Here is a 22,261-nt window from a genome sequence, read left to right on the forward strand (position 1 = left end):
AGTTGCGTGCATTAAACTTTAAAGGAAACATGCAGTCTAAATATATAATAAATATCCATTTGCCTAATTCACCACTACTTTTGCGACTGTGTCTCAACGTGTTTTTACTGGTTAAATAAAGGTTAAGTAAAAAATAAAATTTGCGTTTGAAACTTAGTATTTCTCTAAATATTACACTTTCACGACAGCCTAAGTATAAACTGTTATATTAGATGAGTGAAACAGCTGTCTCACCACTACTTTTGCGACTGTGTCTCAACGTGGTTTTACTGGTTATATTAGATGAGTGAAACAGCTGTCTCACCACTACTTTTGCGACTGTGGCTCAACGTGGTTTTACTGGTTAAATTAAAAATAAGATTTGCGTTTGAAACTTAGAATTTCTCTAAATATTACACTTTCACGACAGCCTAAGTATAAACTGTTATATTAGATGAGTGAAACAGCTGTCGATACAGTCAATATAAGTAAAGCATTATATATGATGATAGGGGACATGATTTTGGGACATTTTGTTAATGTGCACAACACCTTTGTTTGCACTTTTTTGTAAAGAATGCGGTTCTATGAATTGGTCCATCATCATCAAGATGATCAAAAAAGCCACGCAAACAATGTGGTTCTATTAAGTGGGCCATATCATCACGATGATCAAAAAGCCATGCAAAGAATGTGGTTCTATGAATTGGTCCATCATCATCAAGATGATCAAAAAGCCATGCAAAGAATGCGGTTCTATTAAGTGGGCCATATCATTATCATCATTATTCCATTTACCTCACTAATGGTCAACAAAGGTCTATTTTGGGTTGATGGTCCACATAGCAAAGTGTTGATATTTAATTAGAAAGGCAGAGAATTTGTCATTGTGCTTCAATTCAAATGAGCTTTATTGGCATGAGAAAACAACATTGTTGAAAGAAATAGCAGCATGAGAAAACAACATTTTTGAAAGAAATAGCAGCAATCTTTTGCAGTCACTTTTGGGACAATTTGCAGCATTTTTTAAAAACAAATAGCAGCAATCTTTTGCAGTCACTTTTGGGACAATTTGCAGCATTTTTTCCCTAAACTTAATAACAATAAGTTGTGCAGAGTGCAGACACAGAAGCCGTGTAGAATCACTCATCAGGGGGGGAGGGCTAGGTGTCTGGTCCCTGGCGAAACCTTATAGTGCAGTCACTAAAATAGGGCTAAAGTGGTTAATTTATGTTTTATAATGTAATAACTGTAGTGGAGTAGTAAAAATATATTGTAGATCTGCTATTTTCAAATAGCCTAGGTATACAATAGGGCTAAAGTGCTTAATTTATGTTTCATAATGTAATAACTGTAGTGGAGTAGAAGTAAAAATATAGACAATTGGAAATTGTCTTGTAGATCTGCTATTTTCAAATAGCCTAGGTATAAAATAGGGCTAAAGTGGTTAATTTATGTTTTATAATGTAATAACTGTAGTGGAGTAGTAAAAATATATTGTAGATCTGCTATTTTCAAATAGCCTAGGTATACAATAGGGCTAAAGTGGTTAATTTATGTTTTATAATGTAATAACTGTAGTGGAGTAGAAGTAAAAATATAGACAATTGGAAATTGTCTTGTAGATCTGCTATTTTCAAATAGCCTAGGTATAAAATAGGGCTAAAGTGGTTAATTTATGTTTTATAATGTAATAACTGTAGTGGAGTAGAAGTAAAAATATAGACAATTGTAAATTGTAATTGGAAAGTAAAAGTTCCTAAACATTGTACAGTACTTGAGTAAATGTAATTAGTTACTTTACACGTAGTATTAGTAATTATACTCTTATTCTACTCTACTTATTCTAAAGCACATAAATGCTCATTTTTGCCACACAGAAAGGCCTCTAGAAACGGCGTGGCTTTTTCATCATATTATGATGATGGCCCACTTAATAGAACCGCATTCTTTGCATGGCTTTTTGATAATCTTGATGATGATGGCCCAATTCATAGAACCACATTCTTTGCGTGGCTTTGCTGTTTCTTTGCATGGCTTTTTGATCATCGTGATGATATGGCCCACTTAATAGAACCACATTGTTTGCGTGGCTTTTTTGATCATCTTGATGATGATGGACCAATTCATAGAACCGCATTCTTTACAAAAAAGTGCAAACAAAGGTGTTGTGCACATTAACAAAATGTCCCAAAATCATGTCCCCTATCATCATATATAATGCTTTACTTATATTGACTGTATCGACAGCTGTTTCACTCATCTAATATAACAGTTTATACTTAGGCTGTCGTGAAAGTGTAATATTTAGAGAAATTCTAAGTTTCAAACGCAAATCTTATTTTTAATTTAACCAGTAAAACCACGTTGAGCCACAGTCGCAAAAGTAGTGGTGAGACAGCTGTTTCACTCATCTAATATAACCAGTAAAACCACGTTGAGACACAGTCGCAAAAGTAGTGGTGAGACAGCTGTTTCACTCATCTAATATAACAGTTTATACTTAGGCTGTCGTGAAAGTGTAATATTTAGAGAAATACTAAGTTTCAAACGCAAATTTTATTTTTTACTTAACCTTTATTTAACCAGTAAAAACACGTTGAGACACAGTCGCAAAAGTAGTGGTGAATTAGGCAAATGGATATTTATTATATATTTAGACTGCATGTTTCCTTTAAAGTTTAATGCACGCAACTGTTTTCGCCAGATTTCATTTCTGCTGTTTCTCATGAGCGTGCGTCAGTCGGGCTTCAACAACAAAGCCGTCTGCGCATCGACTTCCGCTGCACTGACAGCGCTCGCCCAGTGTGGGCGGAGCTATCCGTCTAGGATGTGACGTAGGGACTAGGGCGCCCCCCGCTCCCCGCCCCCCGCCCCCCGCTACTGAAAAACAAGGGGTAGAAAAAGGGATCGCCTCACTCGCGCCATATCACTTCCGCACCGGCACCACAACAGTGCGTCAACGTCATCACGTTTCACTCCCAGGCCCCACCCCCTTAAAGGCACAGGCCTGGTATATAACACTGAGGATAAGACGTTTAGGGTTTATAGGCATGGTTTTACTGAGGTTACGTTATAAATAAGGTTAGGTTTTTAGGCATAGCTTATGAGGTTACGTTTAGGTTGGCGACCGTTCCGAGGTAGCCGGATTTGCCCCGGGGCGACTGTGTTTTGGGGCGAGGTTTCGGATATTGCTGGTTCTCTCGACTCCCGCTGCAGCGTCACGGGAACGCGCGCCATGCCACAGTCCGTCGGATGCTGCGCGCGCCCGCGGGAGGTTCCTCGGATGAGAGAGAGCTTATCATCAAACACACACCTCAACCAGTGGTGGTGAAAGTACTCACATGTATACTGCAATGTAGAAATAAATACCCTATTCCAAGTGAAAGTCTGGTATTCAAAATGTACTTGAGTAAAAGTAGAAAAGTATTGGTATCAAAATGTACTTAAAGTAACAAAAGTAAAAGTACTCATTATGCAGTTTGTCTCATTTCACAAGTTTTCAAATGTATAAAAACCTTTTGAAAATAGCCGATCTACAAGCTCACAATGCGTTGCATCGCAACACATTGTGTATGGAAGTCCATAGATTAATGTATGTTTTGTAATAATAAAACAAAATCTACAAAGTAACTGGTAACTAATTTAGTTTTCAAATAATTGTAGAGGAGTAAAAGTACAATATTTGTCTCTGAGATGTAGAGTACAAGTAAAAGTACTGAAAATTCCAAATACTCCAGTAAAGTAAAAAGTACCTCAAAATTGAACTTAAGTACAGTACTTGAGTAAATGTACTTAGTTACTTTCCACCACTGTGGCGTAGCACAGTCGGTCGGATGCTGTGCGCGCCCGCGGGAGGTTCCTCGGATGAGAGGAGCTTATCATCAAACACACCTCAACTCAACACATTAAAATGCAAATAAGGCACAGCCTAACAGAGACACTGGGCCAGAACCACATGATATGATGGAACTAGATTGAGCAAAGGATATAGAGAAGGATTCAGACTCTTAGGCTGAGATAGAGAGCACATCTGGTGAGCAGTGGTGTAAAGTAACTAAGTACATTTACTCAAGTAGCCTACTGCCATGGTTCTCAAAGTGGGGTCCGGGGACCCCCAGGGGTCCTTGAGGGCGTTCCAGGGGGTCCCCAGCTAAATAATAGGAACCAAATGGACCCATATGGGTCTGTAACTCTGAGAGTTAAATTAACATAGATTTTACAACATAAATTGGGGTCCCAGAGATAGAAATTACACTAAATGAGGGTCCGTAGCCTGAAGCATGTCTAACTGGGGGTCCTTGAAATTAAAATGGTTGAGAATCACTGCTAGAGCCGTAAAAAATCTTCTATTATGGGGGTCCCTGGTAAATCTTTTCAAATGGGGGTCCGCGGGCTAATAAGTGTCAATTTGGGGGTCCTTGACATGAAAAAGTTTGAGAACCACTGGTCTACTGTACTTAAGTACAATTTTGAGGTATGTTTTACTTTAGTGGAGTAGGCTATTTCCAATTTCCAATACTTTATACTTCTACTACTCCACTACATCTCAGAGGCAAATATTGTACTTTTACTCCACTACAATTATTTGAAAACTTTAGTTACTAGTTACTTTGTATTTACAAAACATACATTAACCACATTCAGCCCTATATACATTTGGAGTGGACCATTTGAAAATAGCTGATCTACAAGACTTAGACCCCTTAACAGACGATGTCACACTGGCTCCAAACGTCACACTGGCTCCAAACGTCATACTGGCTCCAAACGTCATACTGGCTCCAAATGAAACTCACTGTCAGGTCTCGCTAGGACGAGCCTCACTAGCCAACACACAAGAGGAGGTTGGGGTGCACTGAAACCAGCGCACCCCAAAACAGGTTGAGAATTGATTGCATGAAACAATCACCTGTGCATCCAGTCTCAATGTTGGTAAACAAATAATTGGTCTATAGATCTGCTATTTTCCAAAAACTTGAATACATTTGAAAACATGCAAAATGGGACATTTTGCATAATGAGTACTTTAAGTACATTTTGATGCCAATACTTTTGTACTTTTACTCAAGTCAATTTTGAATTCCAAACTTTTACTTGTATTTCTTGTAATAATACATTGCAGTATTGATACTTTTACTTCAGAAGTCTTGCCTTTGTCCAACTATAGACTCCATGCAGCCTAGATAAAGAAAACGTGAACTTTTATTAGATGCTTTAAATGCTTTTTTACACCCCTAGAATAAATGAATGATTATCAAATGCCAAAAGATTCTTATCTCGGCTAATTGCATAAAAATGCATAGCGCCATATGATATAAATAGAAATAATTGCTTAAATGTAATAACCTGAGAAAATAAGGCTCATATTGTATGTGTCAAAATTTGATTGTTTGGTAATATCCTTCATTTTATCAATTTCCTTCTCAGAGACAGGTTAGACCAAGGAGGAAGAGGCTCAGAAAAATGCCATTTATTACATTAAACATGTAAAAAAAAAAAGAAGATTCAGGCAGTGGAGAAAGACAACAAATCAGCAGAATTTCGCTACGTACGACTAGTCAAGTGTCTCGTTATATCATGCAAGAAAACAAAACAAACCAATTTCTATTTACAGCCTTGAGAATTTTGCACGTCGTGTCTCATCTGAAGCCGAATAAATTAACAGATTGCATTCTTAATCACAGCTAATTAGCACTTTGAATAAATTAGTCTTTAGATACCCGGCAATTCTGCAGCGGATCAATCAATCAATCCCTATTATAGTCTAATCTAACTAATTGATCCTTTAGTGACGCTATAAGAGTTCAACAGTTACTGAAGTGCTTGCTTTCTTAAATTAAGGCTGTGAAAAGAGATTGCAGTACAACCTTTGGTAGATAAACACATGAAATAAGGTGCGATAAGGGATACGTCCAGGGTAAGAGAAAATATTTGTTCTTTTATCTGCCTGGTGTAAGCAAAAAAAAACGTTTTATTGGTTCACCTCAGACTGAACTGGAGTGCATGATGCCAAAAAGAAAGACCGACCTTTAGATACGGACAGCTCATAATGATTAAAAGTACAGTATACAATCAAAAGCAAGCTGGATCTTGAAAAGATTCTGTGCTAAAGGATTAGGTGATTTAAGTTCATAGACTATAAATTAATAACAAATGCCTTAGTGCAAATTTCAACATATAGTTTTCCAGTATTATTGAAATGTTTTTTAAAACATGCAGATTTGGATATTACAGCATATTGTTCCAGTGATTGTTCATAGCTTCAACATAAATACAGTGCAATTAAAGACACGACGGTAGCTCATGGCTCGGATAAGTATATTAACCCATTAAAACCTGGAAAGCATGTGTCATTTTAGATTTTTAGCTATATAGCACATTAGTTCTCAAAATGTACTTTGGCTATTAAAAATAGCAGATATACAAGCTCATAGCGAGTCACTTCGTGCCGCGCTATGAGCTTGTAGATCTGTTATATATTTTTTTATCTTGAAAAATTGTGCAAATCTTTGAAATCTTTTTTTTTTTTTTAAAGTTAATATTTTTAACTCTTTGCTTCTGGGGATCCCTGGAACAAAATATCTTGAGATGGGGTCAAATACATATAGTTTTGGGGGTTTGATATGAGAGGGTTTGAGCACTACACATATTTTTTCAGAAAACCATAGGATTTAGAAGACTAGAATCTGGCCTCAGGTCTTAATGGGCAAATCAGTGAGACAAGACACTGCAGGGGGCATTATGTAGTGAAAAGTTCTATCTATACAAATGCATCACTTTTCTCTAACCTTAGTATTTTGTGAAGTAGTTATGCTTTCTTTTGCCATTAAACAGGGGACAAAGGAAAGGGTCACACCAAGGTGCCATCCGTTTGTTTTTGGAGTGCATGACCCAAAAAGATTACAAGTACAGTAAGAGACAGTGATGTAATTTCAATGCCCAATGAATGACACATTCTAAACATGCATTCTACATTAAAACAGACAGCCAAAGTAGACATGCAATGAAATAAAACATGTTCTTGCAGACCGGCAGATATCACAGTGATTTGTACAATGCAACAACAGTAGAGAGTCTTGTGCAATGGCCATTTAAAGGCCTAATGCTACTATTCAAAGGAGACTCTTTGAGTCTCCGACCGGAACTGCTGCTGGTCATCAAATTATTGGCTTAGGAATGCGACAAAAACAGCAAAATATCCATTAATTCAAGTCTCCATGGTAATCGATAGAAAAAAAGCTATTTTGGGGGTGAGCTATCCATTTAAGCTACAGAATAGCACTGCCAATACCATTAGTTGAACAGTGGTCATAGTTATGGTTTCATTTGTCATTTAGTTTAAACTCCAAATAAAGTATTTTAGTGCTATAAATACAGCACATGCAGCTTGTATAGGGCAACTCCATGAAAAACGCATGTATGGCTTTCACATACTGTACTAATATTAAAAGATGCCTAAGTCAAATTGAGATTGAAAACACAAAACAGTCCTATAAACTGAGAACTGATCCAAACATAAACAAAGGCAGCAGGTGGGTGACAGAGTCTCAACAGAGGGTGGTAGAGTATACTGACATCAAAGATTGGAACTGTCATTAAATTGCTTCTTTGTATACGCGCTGTGCACATGATGATGTTTGGGTTACCACTTTTTAATTTTCATAATTAAAGCATTTGTGATCTCCTAAAGGCACATGAATTAAAGCTTTATTAAACTTTTGATCCCTGAAATTACTTTTTCTTTATTTTACAGCAGCCTTTTAATTCTGGTTGAGTATAAAGTACAAATGCTTTCAAATACTTATTTTAAAAAAAAATCTGCATATCAAATCTTTGCTTCAGTTTGCAAACATGTGAGTTAAAAAAAATGTGTCAGCAAAGTCAGTATCTTTCAAGAACTGATTATGACAAACAGGAGATTGGAAACTATAAATTGAGTGAGCAGAAAGGTGATTGTAGACACATCCCCCCAAATTCAGCATTTGAAATGTAAAAACCTGCTCTAATAATTCACAGATTGTCTTGAAATTACTATAGCCTCATATAGCCTCACAGTCTAATCCCACACCATTCCAACCTATACCACCATGCTACCAAGCCAAATCAAACCTAGAAATAAGTAAAAGCAAGTAGTATATCTTTCATTATATAAAGCACTGCTGTACATTTAGCTGAAACGTTATTCTAGTAAAGATCATGCTTAAGTTTTATAAAGAAAAATACAAAACATACAATGATGTAACTTATACCACATTCTTTTAAATTACACTGTTATGATTATAAATAACAGGTGACAAACTCAGACACACCTGGCTATTTTGTTTTACTGTCTATTAGTGTCTAAATAAACTGTAATTACAAAAGAAAAAGAAAAAGAAAGGTGCACACATTTATTGGAGGGGGAGACTGAACACAACTTATTGCTCTATTCCTTGGCCTAAAGGCAAATTCTTCGCATGACCCTTTCAGTTGATAAACATTGAACTGAAACACTTTTTGTTGATTGACACTTTGAAAGGGTCATGCAGTGAAGCATACATTAAGCCTTAACAGCCACCATGTCTTCACTATGACCACAAGACATTAAAAGCACAGGGTCAAGGGACGATACTGAATTTAGACTCATCGTAAAGAAAATGTGACAGAAAAATGTGAGTTTAAAAAAAAAAATCAGCATCTTTGAAGAACTGATTATGACAAACAGGAGATTGGAAACTGTATCGGGAGATTAGATACCAGAGACAGCAGAAAGGATGAAATATATGAGAGAGTGAGAGTGAGAGAGTGAGAGAGAGAGAGAGAGAGAGAGAGAGAGAGAGAGAGAGAGAGAATGTACGTTATTGCTATTGTTAGGAAGAGTACAGAGTAGAAAATGGAATTAAATAGAGACAGAGAATTGGAGAGGAGTGAATTTGAAAGGAATGGGAGGGGATTAAGAGAAGCAGAAAGGAGAAAGGGGTTAGGAGGTAGGAGTGATGTAGAAAGAGAGCAGTAAGATGAGATGGAAATAAATTGTGTAACAGTGCATGATGCAATGCATCCAGCTGTGTGCTGTAGTGCTTACCAACTGGCCTGTGTAAACCCTTTAGTTGCTTCCAATTATTCACGTCTAATTTCATTTTTGTGTACCCAAATCACTATCTGCCCAGTAAACTGTTCATTCACACTACACCAGACAGACAGGGCCTGGGTTGGCAAAGCAGTCAGAGTAAATGTACTCAGTTTCATTCTTAACCCTGGATAAGGAGACAAGGTTCTTTGTTATTCCTGAAGTTACACAGTAAAATCCTAAGTGTGTATTCAACTCGTAGTGTAAAAAAATGACCTAAAAATGAACATGTACAGGTCTGAGTAAAATGAGCATTGAGGATTTTACTGTGTGATATAGAGCCCGTCTTAGCACTTGGATTAAAGCCAACTGTTTATTGCCTCAGTTCTTACCATTTAAGTCTGTTTACAGTGATGCTGTAGACAAACGTTGGAATTTACCTAGTTTTCCACCATGAAGGAACAACAATACAAAACAGATGGTTAGATTTGTCTCTCAGGCAAATTAAAAGAAACATGGTTTACCTAGATACGTGTTTATTCTACTTAGTGTTGCCTAGTATCTGTGTGTAAGTATGAAGAAAGTTTAAGGTTGCCACCAACTATATTGCGCATTGTACCCATTACACCCTGTGTGCTCCTTGAAATCAAATTATTTCTAAAAGTCATACTGTACCTGGCATGTTTTCAATTGAAATGCCAGGTACAAAAAAAGCAGAGGGTCAAAAAGAGCCAAGTCACAATCTAGCTTGTTAACTTCTTAAGGTACCAATTAGGGGATGATTAAATGGTAAAGGGTCTGCATTTCTATCCAAGGCGCTTCACAATGTGCATTACATTCACCCATCCTTCACTCACACATTCACTCACACATTCACACACCGAACGCAAACATGCAAGGTATCAACCTGCTCACTGGGAGCGGTGCAGTGTCTTGCTCAAGGACACTTCAAACACAAAGCCAGGAGGAGCCTGGAAATAAACTGTAAACGGTAAACTATACCTCCAGTATAGCCACTGCTCTGGAGGTACACTGATTCACAACGTAATAGGCTCTATGCACAGCAGTCATACTGTGAATAAATTCACAGGTGTTGCCAATGATACTAATGAAGGCTCTGTTCCATTCTGGTCAAACAGAGTCAGGTGATGATATTGTGCATGTTGGCTCACTGGAAACACTCTGCTACACCAGTGGGTCTAAAATTGGTGGTTCCTTGAGGGGGTTTTCAAATGGCTCATTATGGGTGTGTAACTCTGAGAGTGTACAAATGGAACCAAATGGACCCGTAAGGGTCCATTTGGTTCCATTTGTACACTCTCAGAGTTATGGGGGTCGTGGAAATTAAAAAGTCCGAGAACAATGGAACAGAGCCTTCATTAGTATCATTGGTAACACCTGTGAAGGAAGTGATAATATGGCTGCTGTGCATATACTGTAGAGCCTATTATGAAAGCCAAAGAAAGATACCACTAAGAATATCAACATATTGAAGTACTGTATAATGTATAATAATTAGTATAATTATCTAAAACAGTATGCATTTCACCTGAGGGGAGTTTGAAATCACCTGTTTTTTTATTCATACTGCTTTCTAGTCCATCAAAGAGCCGAGACTGTGGTATAAATTTACTCTCACTTTGATCAATTCAGAAAGAGAATTTAGTTTAAAAATGACCTAACCTTTGGCCTGGCAAAATGTACAAATCAATACAATGCTTCATCAATATTAATGCATACAGTATTATGAACACAGCATCTGATGCAATATTGAGGCTTCAGTACAGAAAATTGCCCATAATACAATTTGCTTTATAACATTAAATGGTCTATCAACCATCAGTAAAGAGGGGCAGGTAGTCTTTAAACCTTGACATACTGTGTCATAGGAAACAATTCTTTTAGTTCCCCTCACCGATTTCAATTTGATTGCATTTGCCCCGTAACAGTTATTGTTGAGAACGTTATCCAAGGGGAACCTGCTGGGTCATTAATATCCGAGATTATTTTGTACCACCTGGGTAGTTCTCAAACAAGTCCAGGCCGAAATTAACAAGCTTCTCCGCTGACAGGATGGCTCTGAGGATAAGAGACAGTGATTGGTTCACAGAGCGCTGGTGAAGTACGTCCCTGTTCGTGTTGATTCGCTGATTGAGCGCCTCCCTTGTTGTTGTCGGTTGAAGGACCGTTTCTGAGAATCTGAGGATGGAGAATTGGGGAGTCTTCCCTGGAAGGCTATATAACAGGTTCCTAAAACAAAGAGATCAAAATAGGGAGACAGACACAGAGAGAAAGAGAGAGAGAGAGAGAGAGAGAGGTGAAGAAACAGAGTGAGAAAGAGAGAGAGAGTGTCACAGAATACCTCAGAGTTAGAAACATAATACAAAGCATTGAACACCTGCTAGCTAACGTGTGCACAGCAGGGACATCAGCAACAACCGCCGGCACATTTTAAACATAGCTTTCAGTAAGACTTTCAGTAAACAACCCATAGTGCTCTGAAAGTTAAGTTAACAAAAGAACAAGACAATCTAAGAACAGCGAGGTCTCCCTGTCCATGAGCTGTGATCGGTCTACTTTGTAGACCGATCACATAAGCCAACTTTTGTGTCTTCTAAGAAATTATATTTTAAATCGGGGATCTGAAATACATTGCATTTCGACATGGTATTAACTGACATTTAAAATATGTCCTTAAACTTAAAGGGATAGTTCACCCCCAAAATGACATTTTTTCTATCGACTAGTAACCCCATGGAGACTTGAATTCATGGATATCTTTTTGTTTTTGTCACATTCCTAAGCCAATAATTTGATGACCGGCAGCGGTTCCGGTAGGAAACACAAAGACTCTCCTTTGTGTCTCCTACCGGAACTGCTGCCTACCGGTCCAGTCATTTTGGGGGTGAACTATCCCTTTAACTTCCACTTATGACCCACGTCGCCTGCCATTTGCGGTTAGTCCGTATAGGCTGTGCATTTATTTACTTATGTCATTGTTTATGCAGTGTTTTTTCAGCCTTTCAGCATTGGCAGTGATTGTATATGAGCGTGGTATACACTTTGGATGGACCGGGGCTTCTGATAACATCTTTGTGGTCAGCAGTGATACTCTGTGGTCAAACAACAGCAACAGCAATAGTACCTCTTTGTCTCCAAAGAAGGGAAGAGGAGCCACAAAGGCTTAAAGGACAACTTTGTTTATTTTACAACAAGGGTTATTTTATTAGTTTGTAATGATAATAATTAAAAGATGAGGGTTCAAAAAAAATCTGGTTTTACTTTCTATCGTTGATGATTTTAGTGATTTTTAACTGGGCCTGGGGGGCGGGGGCATTCAATCCATTGGTCATGAACGCAGCCTCCGATTTCCGTGAAACTTGGTACGCAAACCCCCCCCCCCAGGCCAAGGAAGAAATGCCATACTACATTTTTCAAATCAGCCTCATGGTGGCGCTGTAACAGGCAGATTCACGTTTTGGCCTATACAGTTCAAGAGTTATAGGCCAGAGGCATTTTTGGGGCCCTTGACATGAAAAAGTTTGAGAACCACTGCTATAAACACATACAAAGTAACAGACATACTGTAACTAACACTATATGTTAACAGTATGCTCCTCAAGCTTGTCCTATAACTTCAACTTTATTGTCACGTCACAGGTTTACAGGGGTACAAAAGAAAAGTGGGTGGAATTCTAAAACCATCGGGCGCATGGTTAGAAGATAGACATGGCAGTGGGATGAGGCAGTCAAAATAGCAGCTCATATAGTAACTGATATATACATAAGATACATAGTTTAAAGAACAATACTGTCCTGTCCTGCCCTTTGCTTTACTGTCCTGCCCTTTGCTTTACTGTCCTGTCCTTCATACTGTCTTGCTCCATCTTGCATCACCCTCTCTCTCAGAGCAGCAGTTTTCAGTTTTTATGCACCACATGCGTATCTGGAACAAACTTGTTGTAGCGGGTCTGCTACAACTGAGTTATTTTAAATCAAAGCTGAAGACTTCTCTCTTTGCCCCTGCATTTTTAGCACTGCACTTTATCTTGAAAACTTCAGTCGTATTAACTCTTTGCCTGCCATGGACGCGTTACCGCGTCGAATTCTGCCAAGCCGTCGCCTGCCGTCGACGAGTTTGGACGAGTACAAAGAGATGGAGGAGAGAGAAAGAGAGAGAAAATTGATGGACGAAGAGATGGAGAAAAAGCAAAGGAACTGTGGGAACAGAGACAGAGAGAGAAAGAACAACGATGATGGGGCATCAGATTGTTACACTTATGTTCACTAGTGCAGTGGTACTCAAACTTTTTTGTGTCAAGGACCCCTAAAGTTTTTGCCAGGGACCCCCAGAAGAGAAGATTTGAGTTGAAAACATTTAATATTTTTCAAAATTTTTCAAAAATAGCAGATCTACAAGCTCGCAGCGCGGCACGAAGTGACGCGCTGTGAGCTTGTAGATCTGCTATTTTTGAATACCCAACATATAAACGGATAAAGTGGTTAAAATGACTGGGATGCTGTATTAACACATTTTGCTGGTGGGGACCCCCTGGAACCCCTCCAAGGACCCCTGGGGGTCCCCGGACCCCACTTTGAGAACCAATGCACTAGTGCACCATACAAAACCAGCACTACAGCCCTATCGTTTTCCAGTTTATGTACTCCTATCCTCTCCTCTAACGCCCATTCTCTCTCTCACTTCTCAACGATATACCTTCAATAATTACCACACACACACCCCCCTAGCAGCTCCTCTTCTACTCTCTGTCTTGTCTTGTTACCCCCCCTGACTGTTCCTCACTAGATGAGAGATCGCACATCAAAGCACTTGATGTATAATGCAAACAACCACAACAAAACAGAAACGCCCCTCTCAGACTGACGGGAGAAATAAAAAGACACAGCTGGACGAAGAGAAACAAGACATCTGAGGAACGAGACAGTGAGAAGCAGCTGTTGCAAAGAGAAGAGAAGAGAGAGAGAGAGAGAGAGAAAGATAGATAAACAAAGGAGATAGCAACTCCAAAAGACAGAGAGAGGCAGTGGGTAAGAGAGAGAGAGAGGTAAAAAGAGAAAGAGACACCGGGAAGGCAGGCGAGACAAAGAGACAGTGTGAATTTAGAGGGTAGCACGGGTCACAAAAAATACGGGACCCGAACCGAAACGTGGATAATTAGACTGGTCCAAACGGACCCGAGAAAACATTCTACATTACCGGACCCTGTGGATAAGTGGGACCCGGTCAAAACGGGACCGAGGCAAACTCACAGATCCATACGGGTCCATCCATTTGAAATGGATCCGACCGAGACCCGTGGCATTTGGAACTGATCCGACCCGTGCCCGAGGGACAAGTCAATATTTTGGCCCCGAACCGGCTCGGGTCTTCGGTTCCGGGGCGTACCCATGCTCTGCTACATTCAAAGTGTGAATGTAGCAGAGCAGGGGTTCCCAAACTTTTTCAGCTCGAGACCCAAAGAAATTGGTGTCCCCGGGTCCCAAACTTTAAAAAACCCAAAACATTATTGATTAACCACTTAACCACATGAACGCTTACATCCTTATTTGTGGGGTAGCAGATCTACAAGCTCACAACACATCGCAACACATCGCATTTTTAACCGGTAGATATAAAAAGAAACAGGGAATATAGGAGTGAACCGAGTAGCCCTGGGGTGAAGTGGATATTTTACTCGTGACCCATAAAAATGGAACCGCGACCGTATGTTTGGGAAACGCTGTAACAGAGAGACAGATGTCAGGCGACAGAGAGATGAATGCTATATGGAGCACTTCTTACAGCAGTGCTTCCAGAGACAGCTGACTATTAAGTAAACATCTCACATGCACGCACGCACGCACGCTCGCACACATGCACACGTGCACGTTCACATGTAAAGAGCTGTCATTGGTAGGATGGATGCTCTTGTTCCTGTGTGAGTGACACCTGGGACCAGCAGCCTCAGCTTAAACCCAATTTGTTGTGTTGCGGAGCAGGAGGCAGCCTCCATTAACCCATTAAAGTCGGGAACGCATCTGTGTCATTTTAAGATTTCTTTGGGCTATTCAAAAATAGCAGATATACAAGCTCGTAGCGCGGCACCGAGTGCCGCGCTACGAGCTTGTAGATCTGCTATTTTAGAAAAATCATGAAAATTATCGGTGCAAATCTTTGAATATATATTTTATATATTTTATATATATATAGTTTTAAAGCACATTTTTAACTGAAATCTTTGCCTCTGGAGGGGGTCCTTAGCTGGAACAAAATATTTTGAGATGGGGGGGGTCCGCAGCCAAATACATATCATTTTGGGGGTCCTTGACATGAAAGATTTTGAGGACCACTGACATAGAAACTAAAGTTTTTTCAGAAAAACTTATTTAGAAGACATCCCCAGAAGAAAAGATTTTAGTCGCAAATGTTCGCTTTAAAAATATATATATTCAAAGATGTGCACACATCTTCATGATTTTTCAAAAAATAGCAGATCTACAAGCTCATAGGGCAGCACTGGTGCCGCGCTATGAGCTTGTATATCTGCTATTTTTTGAATAGCCAAAGAAATCAAAAAATGACACAGATGCTTTCCCGGTCTTAATGGGTTAAAAGTGGATGTCAGGCTACCGGGGGCCGGACCGATCGATAGCAGATGTCTGTATGTTCACTCTGAGGTCCTCTGGAAAAAAAAGACCCCTTTCATAACTGGATATTCACAGACACAGCAGCACACACTGTGGCAGGCAGCACCACCGGTAGAGGACATGTGCACAGAACCAGTAGACAGCTTTGTTGCCTTGAGCCCCAAATGGGACTAGGGAATAAGTTTATATTGCATTAGTATTGTATGTCACTTTCTTGCTCCTATTCTTTTTGTGTGTATTGTGTGTTTTCGAGGCCCCCCTGCTTTATTAAATTTGGTTCCTTTTATGATTTCTTCTCTGTTTTTGTTTATTGGTTGGTTGTTGCATTTAAACCTGGGTTTTATTGTTTGATTTTGATGTTCAATGCGCTGAGCTTGGGTAAACCCTGTTAGTTTTAGATGATACATCTGTGGTGTGTATAACAATAATAAAAGTGTTGTGAATGCTGTAAATGAGTATGTGTTGGTTCAAAAGCATACTTTGAGTCAACCTTGAGATAATGTCAGAGATTCAAGTTACCGTGTGTTTGTGGAAAGTGGGTTTTTATTATTGGCATGGCTTCGTATCTCTAGCTGCCTGTGGGCCAGGGTTGGGAAGGTTATTCTCAACATGTAATCTGTTACTCTCCAACCCTGCCTGTAGCCACATCCTTGACAAGAGCCAAATGCATATTCTGGAAGATTTATTTGTTGTTTTATAACTTGGGCCTTTCCTTCATTTATCAACGCATTGCTTCCGTCAGCCATACAGACAGTTTGGCCTGGTTTATGCTACTGTATAGGCTTCCCTGCATTGCTGCCGTTTCTCTGGAACCCGATGTTGGCTGCAAATCTGTACTGTAGTAACACCCAGGATAATGTTGGCAAGAGGAGACGCTCCACGTTCTAAATATTAACTAGCTTTGAAACACTGGTAGGAATGGCCTCAGCTGTCTGCCACTGAAAAAGAAAGTGGGAGTGATACATCTTTCTTTCTTTCTGTGTCATTTTTAGATTTCATTGGGCTATTCAAAAATAGCAAATATACAAGCTTGTAGATCTGCTATTTTTGAAAAATCATGAAAAGTTGTGCATTTTTTTTTGGTGGACATTTGTTACTCAAATCTTTGCTTCTTTAAAACATATATAATACAAGATTTTGCGCCGAATTGTTACGATAAAAAAAAAACAGCAGATCTACAAGCTAATAACGCGGCACTCGGTGCCGCGCTATGAGCTTGTATTTCTGCTATTTTTGAATAGCCAAAGAAATCTAAAAATGACACACAGATGCGTACCCGGTCTTAATGGGTTAATAGTCGCTGTGAAGTGGAAACCAATTACTGTATGTCCAAAACTGTTCATTTTCAGGAAATACATGTACTTAACCACTATCAAATTTCACTTCCACACGTTGTGAGCTCGTAGTTCGCCTATTTTCATTACTTTTGCACTACACTCTTGTATGACGAAGTAGGGCACTAATTCACGGAAGAAAAACAACAACATAAAAAGTTGAAATATGGAGTATGAAGTGTGAAGTTGGTACAGTGACGCTGACTATAACTTTGTTCAGTCTAAACTATGTGGTGAAGGTCAGTTGGTGGCCCTTCCTACTCTGAATCCCAAGCCTGTGTTAAGAGATGAAGAATCGCTCTATTTACTTTGTAAGACCCACCGTTCAGCCGGTTTAAGAGAAATCAATGTATGTCAGCCCCCAGTCTCTGACATTGTGACCTAGAAATGACTGCTCTACTATACCACAGGCGCGCGCGTGCACGTGTGTGTGTGTGTGTGTGTGTGTGTGTGTGTGTGTGTGTGTGTGTGTGTGTGTGTGTGTGTGTGTGTGTGTGTGTGTGTGTGTGTGTGTGTGTGTGTGTGTGTGTGTGTGTGTGTGTGTGAGTGTGTGTGTGTGTGTGTGTGTGTGTGTGTGTGTGTGTGTGTGTGTGTGTGTACATGTCTGCAGCATTTCACCTGATGTCTGTGTAAACTTGTGTGTACTATAATGTGTGACAGTAAGATAAAAACACAAAATGGATAGCCTGTGTTTTAAGGGCAATAATTCATATTGTATTTTTTTTCCTGTGACCTGTTTATAACAAAAATTATCCAGAGGACAAAGCAAAGGTTTTATACATGGCCTTGTTTCAGAAAACATTACACAGTTTTACCTTAAACACATGTGGAGATCATGAATCAAATTTTTTTTTTGAACAGCTAAAAATATATCTCAGAAACCAGCTAACTCCAAAATGTTCATTTTTCAGGAAATTAAAAAACTAAACAAAAAGTAGAGTTGGTTTTGTTTATTGCGAATACTTTTCATTGGTTCAATATTATTTTAACCAACACACAGACGTAAAGGGTGTTCAATAGCACTGATTTATGAAAAAAAGGGTTATCAATCCATTAAGACCAGGAAAGCATCTGTCATTTTAGATTTTAACCACTTGAACCATTATCTTATACTTTGGCTATTAAAAAATAGCAGATTTACAAGCTCATAGTGCGGCACCGAGTGCCGCACTATGAGCTTGTAGATCTGCTATTTTATTATATCAGATACTAGATGCTAGCTGCTATTTTGACTGCCTCATCCCACTGCCATTGTTATCTTCTAACCATGCACCTGATGGGAGCTTGTACAACAAAGAATTCCACCCACTTTTCTTTTTACACCTAATCCTGTGAGTGACAGTTGAAGTTATCGGACAAGCTTGAGGAGCATCCTGTTAACATATAGTGTTAGTTATGTCTGTTACTTTGTATTTGTTTATAGCATGCATATTGTGATGTGTGTTTATAGCAGCATGGAATTAACATGATGTCCCTATGAAGGTAGGACACCAATCCATTGGATCTGGCAAAAGATGTGGTGAGGCTTTTGGTCACAGTTGTGCATGCATGCATGCGTACGTGCGTGCGTGCGTGTGTGCTTGTGTGGCGTGCGTGTGAGTTAGGGATGGGTGTTCAAAGCTCGAAAATGTATTTGACACAGTATCACAGGTTTACATGTGTAAAGTAAAGTGGGTGAAATTAGTTTTTGCTCCATCATTTTGTTGTGGTACCACATAATGTCCCACTCGATGTGCATTCCAAGGAACTTGAACCTGCTGAGCCCTTTCCACTGCAACGGCATCGATGAAGTCGGGCGCTGGACAATGCCGTAGCTAAGTTGTATTGTCTTGTCATAGTTACACATCACAATGATAAACTGCTCCTGTTCACACGGTGATGTTAACTGGCTGTGCCTGTATCTGTAATTATCATGAGCTAAATAATTTTCCACACTGCTGTCTCTCTATCTCTCTGGGCTTAAACACAGGCGTTTAGGATAAATCACCTTTTTGTCATGCCGTGTCTTCACGTATTCGTTTTCGCTTATTCAGATCCTGTTTTGGAATTACCAGAATATCACATTTTATTTGAAACTGCTTTTTGCAATTGCCACACAGCACCTCCCCAACAATTACTAAACTTCCACACTATACTTCCGGAGAGCAGGAACTCAAAAGTGCATTTCTCAGAAGGGATGTAGATGTAGCCAAGAGAACCCGATTTATGAAAGTGAAAAACAAAGTCAATAATAATTGTTTTCCCCGCAGTAAAACCTAGGACATGTATCATCATGGTTTTCAGTAGTTTAACCCATTAAGACCTGAGGCTGCGTCTTCTTTGAAATCAAAATCCTAACAATTTTTCGGAAAGTAATATAAAAAATAAAATTTCACGATTTTTCAAAAATAGCAGATCTACAAGCTCGTAGCGCGGCACTCGGTGCCACGCTATGAGCTTGTATATCTGCTATTTTTGAATAGCCAAAGAAATCTAAAGTGACACAGATGCGTTCCAGGTCTTAATGGGTTAAAAGATTGCCCTGAAGGACTGTATTGGTGCCTGATTTTGAAATATGTGTTTATAATGCCTTAAACTGTACTTCAAGTTATGTTCAGGAAAATACAAAAATAACTATGAAAAGTTAATAATTTAAAAGGTCATTAAACGGCTTCAGTTTTATTGTCTAAATAATAGTAACTTCCATATAAATGGGTTCCATTAAGTCTTAATGCTTTCTGAGCATGATAGAACAGATCATTTTAACTCGGATGCTAATGGCAGACTAGGACAATTAACATGTCTATATTACTGCCATAAACTGTGAATAACACTAAACACAGTGAAACTCATTCATTCACTTCAAATTTATATAGTGGAAGAATAAGTTGGCTATCAAGACATAATGAGAAACACTGCTTTGATTTATTGGGTTGCTAAAAATCTGAATGCAAATGTGTCATGAGATGTATCCAATAATAATTATTATTAATTATTATTATTATTATTATTATTATTATTATTATTATTATTACCCTTATTATTATTATTATTATTATTATTATTTTATTATATCATTATTGCTATTATTATTTAATATTATTAATATTATCCACTGTCCAAGTTGGCTGCCATTCAAAAAACAACAACATCATTTCTAAGTCGTTACGACAATAAGACAATGAATTGGATCTTCGCCATGCCATTCGCCAACTCTTACTGTAGCTTGCCAAAACAAAGAGCTTACTGCCTTTCAAGGTTGGATGTGAGGTTGCATAACTACATTTCTTGGACTTTTCAAAGCTTGATGTGTGTAAAATATCGTTTCCCTTTCGGTTGTCAAAAGGCAGAAGGAATAATGTGGCTGCCGGGTGATTTTGGAGAGGTGAATTATGATGATGATTTGCATATTCAAATCTACTTTCAAAAATCAAAGGAAAAATTGCCTCTGACTGTGGTACTCAGTCAAGCTCAATGCCCAGTGGGTACTGCACTGTACTTGCCACCACACAGACCCATCTATTAGTTATAAGTCGGTGGTTCGCAAACTTTTGCATGCCAAGGACCCACTAATAGCAGTAGCCTCTGGCTGCGGCACCCTATTGTGAAATGGCAAAAAAAAAAGAAGAGAGAAAAAGAAAGAAGTGAAATAGCCAATCTAAGCCTCTGTTATTTTTGCTATTTTTGAAAACGTTTGGAAATTCTTTGAAAACTTGTGTGGCTACATGCATGTAGTAGTCATAACCGTGGGAAGTAGGGGTGCTGAGGGGGCTACAGCACCCCCTAGGGTTCTGGGGTGAAAATGTTTTGCATGGAAGTCTTGCTAGATGAGATTTCACCGTCACAGGTGAAATCTCGTCTAGTCCAAAATTCCCCTTTAAAGCCTTTTTGCATAATGTGTCTGTTGTAATGTTGTTGATCAAAAAAGTGTTTGTTTGGGGAGGATTTAGTACAATATGAATAATGTAATCATTTATCCCAATGCACGCAGCACCGCGGTGCATTTCCTGTTTACATGGGCATTACCGATGTAAAAAAATGCCATCTTTTCTCCTACCTGTACACTCCAGGTGGAGGCAGGGGGACGACAAAGCTCTTCTCCAGGTCCCGCAGCACGTCGTTCAGCATGCGGACGTGGGATTGTTCCCTCTCTTTGGGATCGTTGGCCGGACGCATGGTCTCCGACTGAAGGAACGCAGCTCTGTCCCTCAGAGAGGACGCTGAGGACAGGAGAGCTGGGTATGCCACACCGCTGTCTACACGCGCACACACAGACACACACACACACACACACACACACACACACACACACACACACACACACACACACACACACACACACACACACACACACACACACACACACACACACACACACACACACACACACACACACACACACACACACACAGCACAGACAAGACAATAAGAAAGAGTATTTAATTGTGTTACTTTCCAAAGGCTGGTGTACTTCAACAAAATAACTGTGTTCTCCTTACTCTTCCTTTGAGAACCTTTGGCCCTAGTGCGTAGGACAAATATTCGTTGACAAGTAGCCCTGCCTGAAGGTAATAAACCCATTATCTGTCATGGACAGGGGGATTCCCTCAGACGTTTGGTTTCTCACATGGAAAACATGGGTTTGAACCACAGCTGTATAATTATCTCTCTCTGTCAGAAGACGACATACAACTTAAGGGATTATAGCTTTAAACATGGAGGAGAACTTGTGCACTTCGGCATGATGAGTTTTCTCACCTCTGCCTTTTGCAGCCTTGAACAAACTGCCTTGTTGACAATGTTGTGTGCTGGAATGTATGGAGACTACGTATACTGTCTATATCTGTATGCTACTGTGTTTATATCTGGTGTTTCTGTGTTGAACTGGCTGTGGAAACAAATCTCCTTTAGGGACATTAAAGTCTCAATCTAATCTATGCACACAACACAAATTGTTAATAGTACACTGACACAATGCTTATTTGCTTGTTTTACAGTAGGTTTGGCAATTTCTGTACAGATAATGGGGTTGTAATTTGGTTAACTGATATGTTTGGAACAGTGGTACAAGTAACTAAGTATTTTTTACTTTGCTGGAGTATTTCCAATTGTCTATACTTTTACTTCTTCTCCACTACATCTCAGAGGCAAATATTGTACTTTTACTCCACTACAATTATTTTAGAACTTTAGTTACTAGTTACTTTGCAGATATAAATTATGACATTATAAAACATACATTAACCACTTTAGCCCGATTTTATACTTT

General features: G+C 39.1%; 1 protein-coding gene across 4 annotated transcripts in view; it reads right to left on the minus strand.

Moving 5' to 3' along the window:
* Window positions 1-10,457: 10,457 nt before the first annotated feature.
* Window positions 10,458-22,261, minus strand: part of naaladl2 (N-acetylated alpha-linked acidic dipeptidase like 2) — a 499,162-nt gene continuing 487,358 nt past the window's right edge. For 3 of the 4 annotated variants that reach the window (XM_084067278.1, XM_084067279.1, XM_084067277.1), the window contains 2 exons: window positions 21,050-21,248; window positions 10,458-11,281 (listed from right to left, as the gene is read on the minus strand). In XM_084067278.1, the coding sequence (XP_083923404.1) occupies window positions 11,035-11,281; window positions 21,050-21,248 (446 nt within the window). In that variant the 3' untranslated portion in view covers window positions 10,458-11,034. Of the gene's footprint in view, window positions 11,282-20,480; window positions 20,592-21,049; window positions 21,249-22,261 lie in introns of those variants that run through there. The other variant, XM_084067280.1, reaches the window with a different exon arrangement.

Source organism: Gymnoscopelus microlampas (genome assembly GCF_963454915.1).
Source record: "Gymnoscopelus microlampas genome assembly, chromosome: 9".
In the NCBI taxonomy this organism is placed as follows: domain Eukaryota; kingdom Metazoa; phylum Chordata; class Actinopteri; order Myctophiformes; family Myctophidae; genus Gymnoscopelus; species Gymnoscopelus microlampas.